The sequence below is a fragment of the Brienomyrus brachyistius genome, chromosome 5 (genome assembly GCF_023856365.1).
Source record: "Brienomyrus brachyistius isolate T26 chromosome 5, BBRACH_0.4, whole genome shotgun sequence".
Classification (NCBI taxonomy): Eukaryota; Metazoa; Chordata; class Actinopteri; order Osteoglossiformes; family Mormyridae; genus Brienomyrus; species Brienomyrus brachyistius.
Window position 1 is genome coordinate 4,639,172 of NC_064537.1, and position 17,494 is coordinate 4,656,665.

Sequence of the window (17,494 nt, forward strand, 5' to 3'; positions counted from 1 at the left end):
CGCCCCCCCCCACACTCATCCCTAAGAGTTTCAGGTAGGCTTGTGTGTCGTTTTTTTTGTTTTTTTTTTTAAAGTTCACGTTTTCTTTCCTCCCCGGCGCAGCTGTAGCTCATGTGTCGACCGTCACCAGAAGGCCCCCACTCCGTCCGACAGGCTACTCGTACTCCAGGAACTGTTTATGGTAAAACAGCAGGTACCTGCACAGAGAAGGACTGAGGTCAGCTACAGAAAGGCGGCACACACTCAGAAACAAAACTACCAATCGAATCGCGACGCACTGAGAATCGGCGAATCAAATTGCGACACACGTCCTTGGGGGCAGGGCCACTCGGAATGACCGGTATCCAAAACGTCACTGTTTCACAGTTGAATGCTTTGGGCTTTTAGCTGACAAATAAAGGATGTTTTGCTGTTCAAGGTCCCCACGCACACCCCCATGCCCCTGGCCACGCCGACCCACCCTTCGCTGTCCAGCACATCCTTGATGCTGGCCTTGGTGATGATAGCATCGTCACATTTGAACCACTGGTCCTTGTGCTGCCGGATGAAGGTGGTGTAGTGGCCGCTCTCCAAGGTACCCTGGTGATTCACTACCGCAAACAGGGAATACCTGGGCAGGGGTCAGAGGGCAGGGTGAGCAGGCTACTGACCCCCCCCCCCCCCCCAATCATCTTGGTTAAGCTGCCTAGTGCTTTAAATCCCAGGGGACACACTGATGTTGAACCCTTAAATTTACTTAGACCAAACAACTCTTGGTGAATAGTAAGGTTTGAAGCCCACAGGTAACTGGGAGGCTGACTGGACAGGCTGGGACTGGCCGTTCGACATACTGGGCATTCTCCCAGTGTATCGTAGGGGAGCCAAAAGTCTACAGCCGATTATTAGCTCCAGTCCAGCCCTATCTCTGGACAGTACCGTCACCTCACACCTCCAGGATTGTGGGTCCAAATCCCCACCTTTGTTATATGGAGTTTAGGTTAACTTAGGAATTAGATGAACCTTTAAATCGCCTACATTGCGTGGGCCCTTCCAAGGACTGCCACCCTGCCCAGAGTTTACACTCGACCTGCGCTCTATACTGTCTGGGATAGGTTTCAAACCCCCACACCCCACAACCCTGACAAGCTTTTCAATGTTGAAATAAAAGCCGAGGCTGGTTCGTTACATCTGCAGAATAATATTTGCATTTATGTATAGTTATGTAACATAAAAATGAGTGGAACATCACCGGTATGGAAACTTACTTGTTGTCATTGTTCAATGTGTCCACTGGCTGTTGGTACTGTCCGTTCATCCTACTTTCCTTACTGCAAGGAAATGGGGGGGGGGGGGGGGGATAAGCCGTTAGCAGCTACATTGCCCCTTGTGTGTGTGCGGTCAACACATCGCTTAACATGCCGACACGACCACATTCTCCAGTCAGCTGACACTGCACACACCCTCACGGCGCCTCCCTCGCCCCGCCCACTCGGCACCCCGAGGGACATCAGGAAGTCTATTACAAACACTTCCAGGACCATGTGCACTGCGCCCCCCCCGGGGACTCGGCTGTGTAGGAGATAAAAGAAAATGTGTAAGTAGAATAGAATATGGCAAAGGTGGTGGGCGGGGCTTACCTGGAGGCCATGAAGGGCGTCATGTCCAGCTCCAGGGGGAAGGACACGTAGGTGGTGATCTTCCTCCGCAGCTTGGCAGAGTGCTCGAACCGCTGCAGGGTTGGCGCAAGAGAGGAGAGCTTTACAGGAGTGCCGACAGAGAGGAGGAGGCATATCACAGACCAGCAGGGGGCGTGGCCTCTGGCTGATAGCGAAAGGGAGGCGAACCAGCAACCAGCAAGGGGTGTGGCCTTTGGATGACAGTTTAAGGGAGGAGAACCAACAACCAGCAGGGGCTGTGGCCTCTGGCTGACAGCGAAAGGGAGGCAAATCAGCAACCAACAGGGGATGTAGCCTCTGGCTGACAGTGAAAGGGAGGAGAACCAACAACCAGCAGGGAGTGTGGCCTCTGTCTAACAGTGAAAGGGAGGAGAACCAGTAACCAGAAGGGGGTATAAAGCACTTGGGCCTATATAGAAACACACTACAATGTTAATTTGGTCCAAAACCTTAATTCCTTGTGGATTCCTTGACAACAAGGTGATAAGTGCAGTGTTACGAGCCAATAGGCATATGTCAGGAAATTCTGTTGCAACTCTGAATAAGGCATCTGACGTGACTGTACCTTGAAACGCATAACAGCATATAAAGGACAAAGGCACATGGGTGGTGGCAGAGCACAGGGAATAAGAGGCGCTGTGGGTGACTCACTTTGAGGTGGAAACACGCCACAATGGGCAGCTTCTTCATCGTCAGCTGTTTGGTGGACTCCTGGTAACTATGGCAACCGCTGCACTTGATTTTGGCACTGCTCCCCAGGTGCTCAGGTCGAGTGAACCTGTGGGGGGAGGGGCAGAATGAGAGCCGCAGTGTGTGCGCGTGTGACTGCGCGTATGTGGGGCTGAGGGATTCCGGAACCCACACACCCATTAGCGCGTCTTCGTTATGAAGAAACACAGAATGAATGTTTAACGAGGGGCCCGGACTTGCCGTGAATGTAAATGACAGCAGCAGGCTGGGTGAAAGAGGATTCATTCATCACGCTGCACTGCATTACAGTACCAACAGGCAGGGGAGGGGCCTCAGTCTGACTGGGGAGAGGGCGGGCCTGATAGAAAAGGGGCGGGACCATCTAGGCAGGCTGCTGGGGTAGGGTGGATCTAACTGGAAAGGGGCGGGGCCTCCCATAGGACAGGGATGGAGAGTACACACAACGTCACAGTGGGCGTTGGTCACTGCGGCCACAACCAACAAGTGGCACGTGTAGCATTAGAGTTCAGCTCGGATGCTGCGAAAACATCTGAATTGGGAAAGAGCTGTTATATGACTGACTGTACAAACTGATTTAACATGAAAGAAGCACATGGGTCACTGCAATCTGCAGCGACTGCAATCTGCAGCGACTGCAATCTGCAGCGACTGCAATCCAGACTCTGAGACGTGGATCTGCGGTTGTCATTATGTGTGCATTATGTTGGATTTTTGGGTAAAATAATACCGTAAGTTAATTATATACTTTTTTTGACTACTGATCAATTAAATATTTAGCATCATTTATTTATATTCTGTGTAACTCTGAGAATTTGTCAGCATTCAGCTGTGGACTATATAATTATTGGAGTAGATAAAATTATCACAAAACAGAATGGCGGTTTTACACCGTGCCAATGGAGTCTAACAGCAAAGGGGCGGGCCCCCAAACAGTCTGAAGGGGACGGGACGTGACAAAGAACAGCGGCAGTACCTCCGCAGACAGTCTGACGGGGACGGGACGTGACAAAGAACAGCGGCAGTACCTCCGCAGACAGTCTGACGGGGACGGGACGTGACAAAGAACAGCGGCAGTACCTCCGCAGACAGTCTGACGGGGACGGGACGTGACAAAGAACAGCGGCAGTACCTCCGCAGACAGTCTGACGGGGACGGGACGTGACAAAGAACAGTGGCAGTACCTCCGCAGACAGTCTGACGGGGACGGGACGTGACAAAGAACAGTGGCACTACCTCCGCAGACAGTCTGACGGGGACGGGACGTGACAAAGAACAGCGGCATTACCTCCGCAGACAGTCTGACGGGGACGGGACGTGACAAAGAACAGCGGCACTACCTCCGCAGACAGTCTGACGGGGACGGGACGTGACAAAGAACAGTGGCACTACCTCCGCAGACAGTCTGACGGGGACGGGACGTGACAAAGAACAGCGGCAGTACCTCCGCAGACAGTCTGACGGGGACGGGACGTGACAAAGAACAGAGGCAGTACCTCCGCAGACAGTCTGACGGGGACGGGACGTGACAAAGAACAGCGGCAGTACCTCCGCAGACAGTCTGACGGGGACGGGACGTGACAAAGAACAGCGGCATTACCTCCGCAGACAGTCTGACGGGGACGGGACGTGACAAAGAACAGTGGCACTACCTCCGCAGACAGTCTGACGGGGACGGGACGTGACAAAGAACAGCGGCAGTACCTCCGCAGACAGTCTGACAGGGACGGGACGTGACAAAGAACAGCGGCATTACCTTCGCAGACAGTCTGACGGGGACGGGATGTGACAAAGAACAGCGGCACTACCTCCACAGACACTCTGACAGGGACGGGATGTGACAAAGAACAGTGGCAGTACCTCCACAGACAGTCTGACGGGGACGGGATGTGACAAAGAACAGTGGCAGTACCTCCACAGACAGTCTGACGGGGACGGGATGTGACAAAGAACAGCGGCAGTACCTCCACAGACAGTCTGACGGGGACGGGATGTGACAAAGAACAGTGGCAGTACCTTCGCAGACAGTCTGTAAGAGTGGTTGCCCCTGAGACCTGGTTCTCCCCGTTGACCACACCACTGTCGCTGCCAGGGCTCAGGGGCCAGAAAGGTGTGGAAGAACCAGGCAGGTCCAAACTGATGTCCCAGAAGGGGTCTATCGTCGTGGAAACACCACTGGGCAGAGAGAGAAGAAGGTGTCAGTTTCAGGCTAACTTTTTCTGAGCCAAAAATAAAGTAGAAATACAAGCACAGATTAACCACAAGAGGGAGCCATAGAGTCAGAATGACAGGGCAAGCAGGAGAGGCTGCAGCAGGCGAGAGCAGCGTGACAGACAGCTGGCAGCCATGGAGAGAACCTCATGGGGGAAGGGAGGCAGCAGGGGGACAGGGTGGGGCTCTGCCCCGTGGCATGACAGGGACCGCCAGCGTGCGGCCACGAGCACGAGGACATGCACACACACACACACACACACACACACACACACACACACACACACACACACACACACACACACACACACACACACACACACACACACACACACACACACACACACACACACACGTGCAAAGCTTACTGGCAGACTTGGCAGGTGACGTCGGACTGCAGGCCGCCTGTGAAGATTTGGTCGATGATGCAGTTGCAGTGGTTCGGGTTGTTGGCCTTCTTCCCGTTGTCGTCGCCTTGGTGACCGTAGGCGGGGCCGAGGCGGGGGGGGGACAGACAGACAGTGAGAGAGTGTAACTGAAAAGCACAGCTTGGAGAGAGACGCCCGCGAGCACGGAGGGGGGACCCACCGGCTCGCATCATCAGCACCCGCGTTAAGGGCTCTAATCGGCACGGCAACAAGCAGCAACACCAGTGTCTCATGTCTCTCCCCCCTCGCATCTCGGGTGCGAGGCTCGGGGAGATCGGAAGGGGTACCCCGGGTGTTACAATGCTCCCAAAACGGGACAGAGGTGTTCCCGCTGTCTACGAGAAACAGAGCTCCACGCTCCGCTCCTCCCCTAAACCCAATCAGCTCCCGTGCAGCTGTATGCAGAGGAGGATGCAGCCAGGATGACGTCGGCAATCTGGGCTACAAGTGGCGCCCCCTAGTGGCCGATGTGCTCAGCGCAGAATGAAAAAAGAATGCAGAAACTTTCTGGTTGCTATAGATACCAAGTCTCTTCCCACATGGTCTCCATCTCGCCCCCCTGCTGCGGCATGGTGCTTACATCATCCCCTCCCACACTGCTACAATCCACCACGGCTTCAACAAGCCTCACCCCCCCCCCACTAAACTCCATCCACTTTATAACCCAACCCCTTGCTTGGTCACACCCCCCATCCCCATACACAGCCCCTCCCCCTACCTTTGCAATGCCGGTGCAGCACATCGAGCGCCGCGATGAGGAACTCGTGGGCGTCCTGCTGCTCGTAGCCAGCCAGGTGGCGCGCGTGCGTCCACACCAGGTGTAGCAGGCGGAAGGGAATGTGGGGGGAGCGGTGGCCCGAGTAGAACTGGGGGAGGCAGGCGGGGAGATGAGTGATTATACCTCCCCTCCCCTCCTCTAGCGGTGCCACCTGCAGGCGGGTCAGGAGCTGGCAGGTCGCCAAAGGCATATGGGTATCACAGCTCCGGAGGAGAGGAGGAAGGACGGGGCTGGGGGGGTGGGCGGGGGGCTTTGACGGGCTCCATCTCAGTCTCCCTTGGGGAGGGTCAGTGTGTGCGAGATAAACTTTGCACAGCATGGAAATCAGTTTGCATCAAAACGGCAGGCTAATTAAAATCCCTAATTGGGGGGGGGGGGGGGGTATCACACCCACACTCAGCATGTCCTCGACTCACTATATCCATCAGTAAAATGCGTCCAGAGCCCCGCCCTGTTCATAGCCTTGACCAATGAGAATGAGGGCTGGCTGGTTCAGGGCCCGGCTGCCATGCAGGCTGTCCTGTAATTAGCCAGTAATTAGACTCGAACAGACGCCTTGTGTGAGGGTCCGGGCAGCTTACAGAGATGCACTTCCAATCTTCAACCTAATTCCAGACTTTGTCACGCTCTCAAAATATTAGTATAGCTGTTTACAGTCATACTAACAAGCTAAAATAGCAAATATATGTCAGATACATAAGGGAGCGTTTGCAGCATAAACGCATGAGCATGAGGCCGATATGGCTTTCACATTCCTCAAAACATCACAGGCCTCCAGGGTGGAGCCCCGGCCCCTGGCTCCGCCCCCAGATCTGGCCCCTGGCTCCGCCCACAGATGTGGCCCCTGGCTCCGCCCCCCAGACGCGGGGAACTCACCTCCTGGAAGAGCTGGGACATCTCACACACCAGGCAGGAGTTGGGCTTCATCTCGCATTTGTGCCGGTCAGAGAGGAAGAAGTCTCGCAGCAGCGGCGTGTGCGTGAGCGCCTGTACGATGCAGTTCATGAAGCACGTGTTGCCCAGGTTTATCAAACCCCGCAGCCCTGGGTAAGGGATCAGAGGTCAGGGTCTTACATTCCGGCCCTGCTGACATCACACCGCGCCTCGAACAGACAGGCCGGCACACGGGCAGTCTTCACTGCACACGACGGCTCGCGCCATCTTGCTCTCGGCCAAGCCTGGCCTGTCCAGGCTCAGAGAGACACCCCCTGCAGGGGGGTAAACGGTACAGGCGGAGTGGAGCAAGAGGCTGGGAGCGGGGCCAGCGGCCGGTGCTGCTACCGTGGGGAGTGGGAAAGGCATGCTGGGGATGCCAGTGACTGAGGGAACCTTCACTGACCTGCAGCCCAGGCAGTGCACAGCCATGTGAAGAGCGAGCGAGGTTAGCACATGGGGGGCTAGCAATATGTTAGCACTTAGCAGGCTAACTAGCATACAGTGGGCTACCTAGCATTTAGCGGACTGCTAGTGGCTAGCAGGGATGCTAAGCTGTCACAGAAGGGTAAGGCGGCAGCACTTAGCATGACGTCACCCAGCCATTAGCGAGGGTGGGTCGCAGGCTAGCCCTGGCTTTACCGATTGTGCAGTTTGTAGTTATTCTCCTCCGTTTGGGATTGTGACGTAGCAGCTCCAGCTCGCGCTTCGTTGGTTCCCACGTGGTGTATCGCTCCCCTATGCCTGCGAGGCCAACAGCAGAGAGAGATCCTGAGACAGAGAGGCTGGCCAAAGAGCACACGCTGGGGCGGGGACAGGGCAGCCGACTGGCCAATCAGAAAGCATGGGGCGGGCCTGACTGGGCAACATCGTGAATGATGGTCGAAAGGGTGTCTTAGCGAAAACTGGATTCAACCCCAATAAATTATAAAATGTCATTTAAAAACTGGATGGAGGCACAACACAAACATGCGTGCGTCAGCCAAGACAGGGCTTACATTTTGATAACTGACCCAGCTGTTTTGAGAAGCTCGTCTTATTTTTATTCTCTACACGTTTACGTCGTCATGGCGTCTCCACGCGTAGGAAGCCGCGGAAACAAAAATTTCCAGCGGCCTTGTTCGTGCGGCTCCATCGATTCCGATTGTTTGGGCACAGCTTGGATTTGGGCCTGGTTCCGAATCCACACTGACAATGCGGCTGTGTTTTTCCCAACTCTTCCGATCCAAATTCGGGAATTCATTCTGGGGAAGCGCGTACGGCTGCTGCTCACCGTCCCCAACTGACAGACACCAGCGGGACGTTTACGGCGAACAGGCGGAGGCCGACCGTCACGTGACCGCAGCCCGGCGATACATGACGAGCCGATACACGGCGGCGGGTCGCTGCCCGCATATCATACATAAGTACCGCAGACATTGAAGCTCAGCTTATTAGTTAGTGCTGCAATTCCTCTGCGTGCCCCCAGGGGGCCACAGCACAGTTTGAGCATCCAGTGGTAGATTTTAGCTTGACTGACTTAGGACAGATATCAGTGTGAGAAACAGCTGCGCTTACAGGGCAGACTGGTGCCCCGTGGCCATAATAGCCGTTTGTCCTTAACAAGTCCATTACATCACAGAATGTAAATGAATTTACCCTGGTCTCCTGCCCCACACCACCTACAATCCTCTAAGACATAAAAGCAGAGGCTCTTTCAGGCTGCCCCCCCTGAATATCCCAGCAGCACCCAGCAAGGAGGCTGCGACCTCCACGGCAGGCTGGACTGCACTGCACAGTCACCCAGCCGGTTCCTGCTGGTTTCAGCCGGCCTGCTGACTGACAGCAGGCCTTTTGGCAGGGGCCTTGGCCCAGAAGCCCCAGGGGGAGGCCTACCTTGCAGCTTCCAGGCTTTCCTCTGCTCCTCTTTGGCGATCTGCTCCATGTCTTTGTCATATATGTAGTCTTGGCACATGAAACAATAGATGCCCCCATACAGCAGGTCTATAGCTGTGAGAGAGAGAGCGAGAGAGAGAGAGAGAGAGAGAGAGAGAGAGAGAGGAGGTTAAAGCCAAAAGCATCAGTCACACCAGCTGCTGGCCCGCAGGTATCAGGACTGTTATCCCAGCATCCATATTTATCACCCCAAAAACCATGCTAGACAGGCAGCACTAGGCGGCGGTACAAGGCCAGAGTCAAATCCCAATTGGGCGCGCCAGGGCCAATCACATTAGAGCACCATCCACACGCACTAACTGCCACCAAAAGGCCAGTGTTGTGGGCGTGCCTCCAATTCCCATGACAACCTGGGCTCGGGTACGGATGGCCGCCGTCGTAATGCTAAGCGAGCCTCCAGCGTTTGCTGGGAGTGAGTCAGTCATCACATTTGACTTCAAGTTCCACTGTTCTCCACCCTCTGGACTTAGGGCCAGATGATTGGACAGGAGGTCGACGGCAGGCAAGAACAGTCATCCGAGAGGTTTCTGAGGGGGACCGAGCGAGCGACGCCCACTAGAAGGGCAAGTGTCGAGGTCAAGGGGGGAAGGAAACGAGCGTTTCGGTCACCACGGCAACCACGAGCAACAATAAGAATTACGGCACCTGGTCTGTGGCTAAAATAACAAACCAGGACCAGCAAAGACGACACATTCCAGGGGATTTATAGAGATTTTTTAAATGCAATTTCTGCTCCCGCTCCCTCTGCAAAATTCCTGCTCAGTCTGCAAACTAATTAAATGTTAAATTAACCTCTGGGGGCTGAAGACCAAACATGGCACGCTGTGTGTGTGTGTGTGCGTGTGTCAGGGGACATTTGCCACCCGACCGTAAGCTTGGGTTCGCCTTCATATGGCGCCTGGATCGAAATTCAGCCCCTGGGTGTGTTTACACAGAAACAAACAGCAGGAACATAGCAAACAGACGCTAATTAGGCCTGCAGGTTTTGGTGTGACACCCCCACCCTCACCCTCGTGCTCAGTTTGCTGTGGCTCAGACAGGGGGAGCTCTAGTAACCAGCTGCACTTTTCAATCTCATCTCTTAGACACATGTGCTTCCTGTGCAGCTACATATGAATCCAGGGCCCCTTAATATCTTCTCAAAGGGGCTCGCCTTGCCCGGCCCTGCGGATTAAGGCAACAATTACAGCCTTGGCATCAGCAAGCTAGGAGAGTAGGAGAGGGAGCAGGCGGCCGGGAAGGGTCCGGGAGAGGGAGCAGGCGGCCGGGAAGGATCCGGGAGAGGGAGCAGGCGGCCGGGAAGGATCCGGGAGAGCGAGCAGGCGGCCGGGAAGGATCCGGGAGAGCGAGCAGGCGGCCGGGAAGGGTCCGGGAGAGCGAGCAGGCGGCCGGGAAGGATCCGGGAGAGCGAGCAGGCGGCCGGGAAGGATCCGGGAGAGGGAGCAGGCGGCCGGGAAGGATCCGGGAGAGGGAGCAGGCGGCCGGGAAGGGTCCGGGAGAGGGAGCAGGCGGCCGGGAAGGGTCCGGGAGAGGGAGCAGGCGGCCGGGAAGGGTCCGGGAGAGGGAGCAGGCGGCCGGGAAGGGTACGGGAGAGCGAGCAGGCGGCCGGGAAGGGTCCGGGAGAGCGAGCAGGCGGCCGGGAAGGGTCCGGGAGAGCGAGCAGGCGGCCGGGAAGGGTCCGGGAGAGCGAGCAGGCGGCCGGGAAGGATCCGGGAGAGGGAGCAGCCGGCTGGCCAGGATAAATCCGGCTTTCCAGTGACTCATCAGTAAGTTTGCAGAAACACTCGGCACCAGCCTGTGCATGTGTGTGTGTGTGTGTGTGTATATTCTTACGCTTTACTGACCATAACGCTTTAGTGTGGTCACATGGTGTCACTAAGCAGAGCGCACAAATTTGCAACATTTTTACATAATCAATAAGCGCGAAGACGTTCTGTGAGCACTTCACATGAGTGTATAACATCGCCACCATCTCTAATTTGAGCACCACGAATTTGCAGGTAACCTTCCCAATGGTCAGTGCACCATGACCCCACCCAGCCCGTGCCCCCTTACCCAGATTGTGCCTCTTGCTCTTGGCGTGCTCGTGGATGTGCTTCTTTGTGAAGCAGCCGAAGAACACGCAGTACAGGCAGGAGTGCAACCGGTTCAGGTGAGCGCCACACATGTGGCAGATGCATGATTTGGCCTGCAGGGGGCGACAGAGAGGCACAGGAGGTTAGGCTGACAGAAGAAAGCGAAGGCAGCGATTGAGAGGCCGTGGCAGGCTTTGTCCTCAACATGTCTCAAAGACCCTGTCAAAATTTTCCTCCTTGGCCAAAGATTAGGAGCTTTGAAGGCTAGAGAACTACGGGACGGAGTGGATGATGTTTATGTGACCCACATGATGCGTGATTTTACGCGTTTTATACACACAGGATTCGGGATTTCAGAAAGGGAGGGGAGTCTGTCTGATAGATGGACAGCCAAGTATATGCAGTTAGGAGGGCGCAGGCTGTACTCTCAGCTCCGGTTTAATCTGCTTGGTCGTTTTGCACACATACACCTGAGGACATGCGAGGGGGGAGCGACATGGGACAGAAGCACAGCAGAGCGCAGAGGCCAGGAAGCCGCACTTCAACACTGACAGGGACCTTGGAACAATCTCGCACGGAACTCCGGCTCCAATCCTGCCCCTTTAAGAAAATGTAAAGAATAAAATTCCTCATACTTCTCCATCCCTCCCAGGTGGGGGGAGGGGGCACCCTGCCCATGTGCCTGTTTCCAAGGCAACAAGAGGCGGCAGCTTCTCGCATGCATTCCTCAGCTCCCTGGCTGCGGAGGAACATCACACACGCAGCCCGGCGTCTGTGCCCGGGCCCTCGCCAGTGAGCGCATGCCGACCGCGACGTGCCAGGGACGAACCGGACAAAAATATTACATAAGCAGGGAGTCACGTAGCACCCCCCCCCGTCCCACCCCCTTCTATAATTGATTAATCTAACTGCATCTTTGCAGAACACCACTGCAGACAAGGGCAGAGGCTTGGGGGCCGGTATGGTGATTAGCACCCAAAGCCTCACTGGATAACATGGCGACAGACACACTATCACAACTGCTTCAGGTGTCCCGACAGCAGAGTCCCGAGGGGTCCATCGGGGGGAGAAGTGCATTCTGCCGCACCACACATCACGACAAACCCCCCCCCACAACCTCCATATCCTGACTGACTCGGGCACAGGTGACACGAAGCGAAGGGGGCAGCATCACCAGGACAGGAGTGAGGCAGCATGAAGAACAGAATGAGAGAAAGAGGGCATGCGTGCAGAGAGAGTCAGGTAATAAGGGGAGGAGGGGAATGGGGAGCGTGTGCTTGTGAGGTTGTGTAGGTGCGCGTGGGCGGGGGCAGCCAGGAGCGAGGTGGGGGCAGCCAGGAGCGAGGTGGGGGCAGCCAGGAGCGAGGTGGGGGCACCAGCGGGGATTGAATCAAGCTGCAGAGAAGCAGCACGCGAGTCAAAGAGCCACTGTGTGTCCGTCTCTCACACACGGGCACAGACACACACGGGCACAGACACACACGGGCACAGACACACGCCGACCAGCGGGCATTTCCTGTCCAGACCCCCGCACCTGCACCTCCCCCCCACACGACATGGCAGAGGAGCTCAAAGATGCCACAGAGGGGGAGGAAATGAGGCAAGATGCCGGAATGAACCTCTTAAAGGGTCATACAGACAGACAGACAGTTCACAGGTGGGGGGGCTCTCACCCACACTGTGCTCATTCAAGGCCTGACTTCAGCCTCCAAGCACACACACAAAGCTGCGGCAAAGCCCCCCCCCTCCCCCCCAGAGCGGCTAAGTGATGTAACAGGAGCACAATCAGCCTCACGCCGCATTACGACCCATAAACGCGGAGGGGGGGGTCCCGCTGGTGGCCGAAGGGGACATCACCCTCGCAGCCTTGTGGCTGCCCAGACACGCTTCATCAAATGGACCACTCACGGCAGCGTTTCATGCAGCGGGGTGGTGGTGGTGGTGGGGGGGGGTGGGTACCTCAGGGAGTTTCTTAGTGTGTGTGTGGTGTGTGTGTGGTGTGTGTGTGGTGTGTGTGCGTGGTGTGTGTGTGGTGTGTGTGTGGTGTGTGTGTGGTGTGTGTGTGGTGTGTGTGCGTGGTGTGTGTGTGGTGTGTGTGTGGTGTGTGTGTGGTGTGTGTGCGTGGTGTGTGTGTGGTGTGTGCGTGGTGTGTGTGCGTGGTGTGTGTGTGGTGTGTGCGTGGTGTGTGTGTGGTGTGTGTGTGGTGTGTGTGCGTGGTGTGTGTGTGGTGTGTGCGTGGTGTGTGTGTGGTGTGTGCGTGGTGTGTGCGGAGAGAGCCGCTCCCAAACATCGATCCTGAAAGGCGGCGTTCAGAAGCCAGAGGATGGAGCCCCACCCCCTCGTTTTGTGACACCCCACCGACGGTGTGAACAGCCACGAAGGACCACCAGCACGCCGCCGTGCTCAGTCGGCAAATCACTAATAAATAAAACACGGCACACGGGCCACATAGACATGCAAGCCCCGAGGACCATCCAACACACCACCCCCCAAACACATACCCACACTTACACCCCTCGACTGCAGACAGGCCCTCATGTAACCCTTATAAGATACAAAAGATCGGTTCCCTGAAATTGGACCAAACCAAATGACAATGGCAGCGTTTCTATGACAACGGTGCTCTTGATCTGTAGACACAGCAAGGTGCAGTCGGGCGCAATGCTCAGGCTGCGCAGACAGACAGGGGGTGCAAACAAAACTGCGCAGCCGGCCCCTCTCATGTAGCTGGACCCAGGTGCGGCCAATCACTGGCAGAGACTGCCTGGCCAACACCTGCCACCTCTGACAGTCTGAACACCCTAGCTACTCGCCCCCCCCAGCTGTCCCCATGGGCCCCCACGGCTGCACCCATCTACCCCTTACAGAACCACGGCACAGGAGATATTCTGATACTCTTCCCAGCCTCCTGAGGTCAAGGACGAACAATCGTTTATTATTTATTATAGCACTTATTTAACTGATCTCGGCCGCCGCACTCAAACCTGAACCCGCTTTACCCCGAATAGCGAACACAAAAATAAACAGAAGGAGGAGAGCAAGGGCGGAGTCAAGAACGAGGTGCTGTGGTCTCTGAAATGCTGCCATGGAAACGAGGACAGGGACGAGCTAAAGGACCAGAGCTGTGGGCGGAGCCTGAGGGGATCCGTGTGTGACATCATACCAGCACAGCTATAATGGCAAGCGGGCCCAGCCCAATTCCAGTCCAACAAGGTAAGATAAACAAATGCTGGACAATCTTTACTTTTTCTGAAGTCATAACTATACCCCCAAAATCGCCCCTCCCCCGTCCCCCAACCACTGCGGCTGCTCGCTCCCAGAATCCACCAGCAGGTGAACTGTGGGTACTGCAAGAATGCATACTGGAGGGTGCGGAAAGTTGCCACTGCACCACTCAGGCCAAAAAGACGGAAATGATATCCGCAAACCTCCAAAATCCACATTCTACGAAAAACAAGGATTCCGGCATCCACATGCCCCATGGGCCTCTGGAGTCAGCAAGTATCTCCGGGATCCCTCTGGCCACGGCTCACCCAGAACCGCCAACCCCACCCTGCGTTCTGTTCCACCACAAGACAAGTGAGAAAAAAAATAAAAGAATTCAACGGCATTGTGGGTCGGGGCTAAACCACAGTAATCCCGTCTCGCAACAATGGCAGTGTTTTTAAGAGGCCTTTTTTGTTTTTGTCTAGCCCGCACACAAAGGCCTGGATTTCGGAATGCGGCTCCGTGCACAGAGACAGGCGGCCGGCTGTGATGGAGAGGCGCAGTCACGTCACAGGAGGGGGCGCTAGGCTCACGACCAGAGGGAATAAAGAATAGGTGAGTTGCTACAGCTACATATTCACCAAAATATGAATGATAAAATATTAACCCCGAGGGAGGGGTTATTTTGGTGCTCTGTGGTGGGGGGGGGGGGGGGTGTTGTTTCACATAAAACCCAGACATGTAGCAGACATGTAGTACTCCCTGGGGTACCGGCAGGATCCGACCAGCATGTACCCACACAAATGCAACCATTTCACCAGGATGCTCTCCTCCCCGGCAACTTAATGGTCACAGCCTCCCCTCCCCCCCGGCCCCCGGTGACCTGGTTCTGTTGCGCAGCACTGCCGCAGCGGCCGTGCACCCAGAGGAGAGGGAACCAGACATAACTGGGAGCCGGTTGAGCAGAGAAACCAGACCCAACTGGTGACCTGGCAAGGAGGACAGGCTCCACCTGCGGTCACCTGCATGTCAACACCACTCCAGTGACAGAAAACGCCTCAACGATCCATATCACAGGTCTGCGACGAGGGGGGGGGGGGGGGGTGGCTATGGTGCTTCACAGGAACCTTTTAATCAGAAGACTGCCATTTAAAAGCCCAAACCACCTCCACTGGCCTTAACAGGAATAAGAGCCAGCTGTACAAAACGTAAAAGACCGCATAGATTTAAAAACATCACTTGACCGGTAAATCATTACAGAACTGACCCCCGGCAGCACGGCAGGTCGTGTAACTATCCTGTAAAGAGCCTCCACCAGCACAATGTTACTGAAGGCCGATTCATACGTGTCAGCTCAGGATGATGACAGGAGAGGCTCTCCGGATCTCTCACAAAGACCAGCACATATTTACTGCCTAGAGAATCAACCAGGGCCCCTCAGCCTTTGTCAGACATCCTTGGCTATAAATTTTACAGGAGCACAGCAGAGAATCAAAGATAATGGCAAACTGGTGCATCACCAATTAAAACAGGTGACACAAAGGAACGTGTCATTCCTTACACAAGAAAAAGGTAAATAAATGCGTAATAGATCCAGGACTGATGGCAGAGAATCACTAAGCCAACAGGTAACAGGGAGCTATAATGAAAACGCGGATCGCAGGCGCGAGTAGGTGGCAAGAGTGTGAGGAAACGGGAATGAGTGGAGGGTAAGGCGGATTCAATGGCGGGTGCGAGAAAAATTAAACGGGACAAACTGTGCTGTCAGTAACAAGCGTCAGGCTAGAGACTGGGAGTCGTAAAGCACTGCGGATTCCCGTCCGTACGGTGAGCTCATCGTCCTTTTGGGAGATCAGCAGGGTGTAGTCCGTGTGACCCAGTACCGCTGGTGTTTGTAATAAATAATACTACTTAATAATAATAATAATAATGAATTCAAAAAGCCGACAGTGTGTCGAACAGCTGCTGATTGTATATTACAGTCGTTACAGCTTATGTACATATCATCTCGTATTGTCTGACACGGGGGCGGCGACGAAAGCAGACCGAGTGATGAAATTTATAACGCATAAAAGTGTGTGGTGGGCCTGGATGGCGGGCGCGGGCACGACCACAGGAGCGCGCTCCTCGCCGCCAATCAAACTGTCGGGACCCGGCGGCCGTACTTAGGCTCGGGCGCTAGACAAGGAAACCGAAACTACGCTGGAAAGTGGGGAAACGCCGCAGAAAACATGCGACCGCGTGAACAGGGAGGGGGGGACAGGCAACGCGGGAAGGGGGTGCTGCTCCATGCATTTGGACTCCCAGCATACAACAAAGCCAAAAGCCGACCGTCTCAGCACCGCTCGCGAGTGCCAATCCCCCCCTCCGCCCCCGCCCACCCACCTCCACCCAATTTTACTACCAACGTGTCTACAGCGGATACAAACACAAGGATAACGGGACGCCTGCATGGTGCGTCTGGGTCACACAGCTTGTCACCCATTGCGCGACCAAGCCACCTTCCCATTCACACGCCCCCACCCCGTACCGGCCCCCAATTTTTTAATCGCCAGCGTCTCTCATCGGACGCTCAGTGCAACGCTGCAGATCCGCGTCTTTCAGGCTGTCCGAGGGTGATATTTCATTGCACGCACACCAAAGGTCCACCGCCTTCATGTCTGCGCGGCGCTAGCTGACCGATGGTGCCGGTGGTGCGGATGTAACTGCCCTGCAGTAGCTCCGGGACCTGCGTGAAGGTAGCCGCTGGTGTGGTTTGGTGTCTTGTTGTTTTTTGTTACCTTGCGTTTCCTGGTTTCGGCAGTCCCGCTCCACACAAAGCACTGGTATATGACCCGCAGGTTCTGCTTCCAGTTCTCCACCTTAAAGCCGCTCACGTGGGCGCAGCCGGCCGGACTCATGACGGGAGCGACATGCAACGTTTTCAAAAAGACGCGATCAAACGTGCCTGGGGGGGGAAACCAGAGGCTTTTTCACACGGCCAGATACGCTCCGATTTAGCCAGCGCAGCCGCTAGCCCCGGAGCCAGGCGGCGTAGGATCCATGCAGGGCTAACATCAAGCTAATTGGCCCGTCGCTGTTTGTAGTGGCTGCGCGCCCCCTCCCCTCACTTATGCCCCCAGTTGCCTTATACCGCTGGCTCCTTTACTCGAGAATTGTCCAAGACTCCTACTCCCGATTCTTTTAATGGTCGGCAATAGGTTTTAACAGAACCACGGCGAGCGTCGTTAAGCCCCACCTCTCGCCTGTCTTGGTAGGACGAGGCAGAGCGGCGCTCGCCTCCCATAGGCCCAAGCGAGTGTCAATTCCCGCAAAGAACCCGCCCTCCACGCTATAAACTTAGACTCGATTGGCTCTCCCAGACGCTGTTTTTCATTACAAGGCGGAACTGTTAATCTGAACGCTCCAATTGGTTATATAATAAACGCGAAACGAGCTCTTTTATATGTCTTTGGTAGTGCCATTCAAAGAAAAAAAAGTTTCCGCCCTCCCACACTAAGTTCCTAGTCTGTGGGGAGCTATTAATCGTTGATTATTTTGGCTCGCAGCTCACAACCTGATAAG

The 17,494-nt window shown here is 55.4% G+C and overlaps 1 protein-coding gene and 1 long non-coding RNA gene across 3 annotated transcripts; both read right to left on the reverse strand.

The window, feature by feature from the left end:
• Positions 1-20: 20 nt before the first annotated feature.
• Positions 21-17,177, reverse strand: usp22 (ubiquitin specific peptidase 22). The gene is made up of 13 exons (XM_049013871.1): positions 16,711-17,177; positions 10,704-10,836; positions 8,589-8,702; positions 7,356-7,457; positions 6,657-6,823; positions 5,721-5,868; positions 4,943-5,048; positions 4,380-4,538; positions 2,307-2,433; positions 1,617-1,708; positions 1,245-1,307; positions 461-610; positions 21-197 (listed from the first exon to the last, which is right to left on the reverse strand). Exons 1-13 carry the CDS (start codon positions 16,828-16,830, stop codon positions 155-157), a joined length of 1,524 nt encoding a protein of 507 aa, XP_048869828.1. The 5' UTR covers positions 16,831-17,177; the 3' UTR covers positions 21-154.
• LOC125742161 (uncharacterized) lies at positions 3,463-3,986 on the reverse strand. 2 transcript variants are annotated; one of them, XR_007398028.1, is made up of 3 exons: positions 3,860-3,986; positions 3,652-3,703; positions 3,463-3,495 (listed from the first exon to the last, which is right to left on the reverse strand). It is a non-coding gene; the product is annotated as an uncharacterized LOC125742161 (long non-coding RNA). The 2 variants fall into 2 exon arrangements; XR_007398029.1 differs by lacking the exon at positions 3,860-3,986 and adding an exon at positions 3,756-3,829.
• Positions 17,178-17,494: the final 317 nt, after the last annotated feature.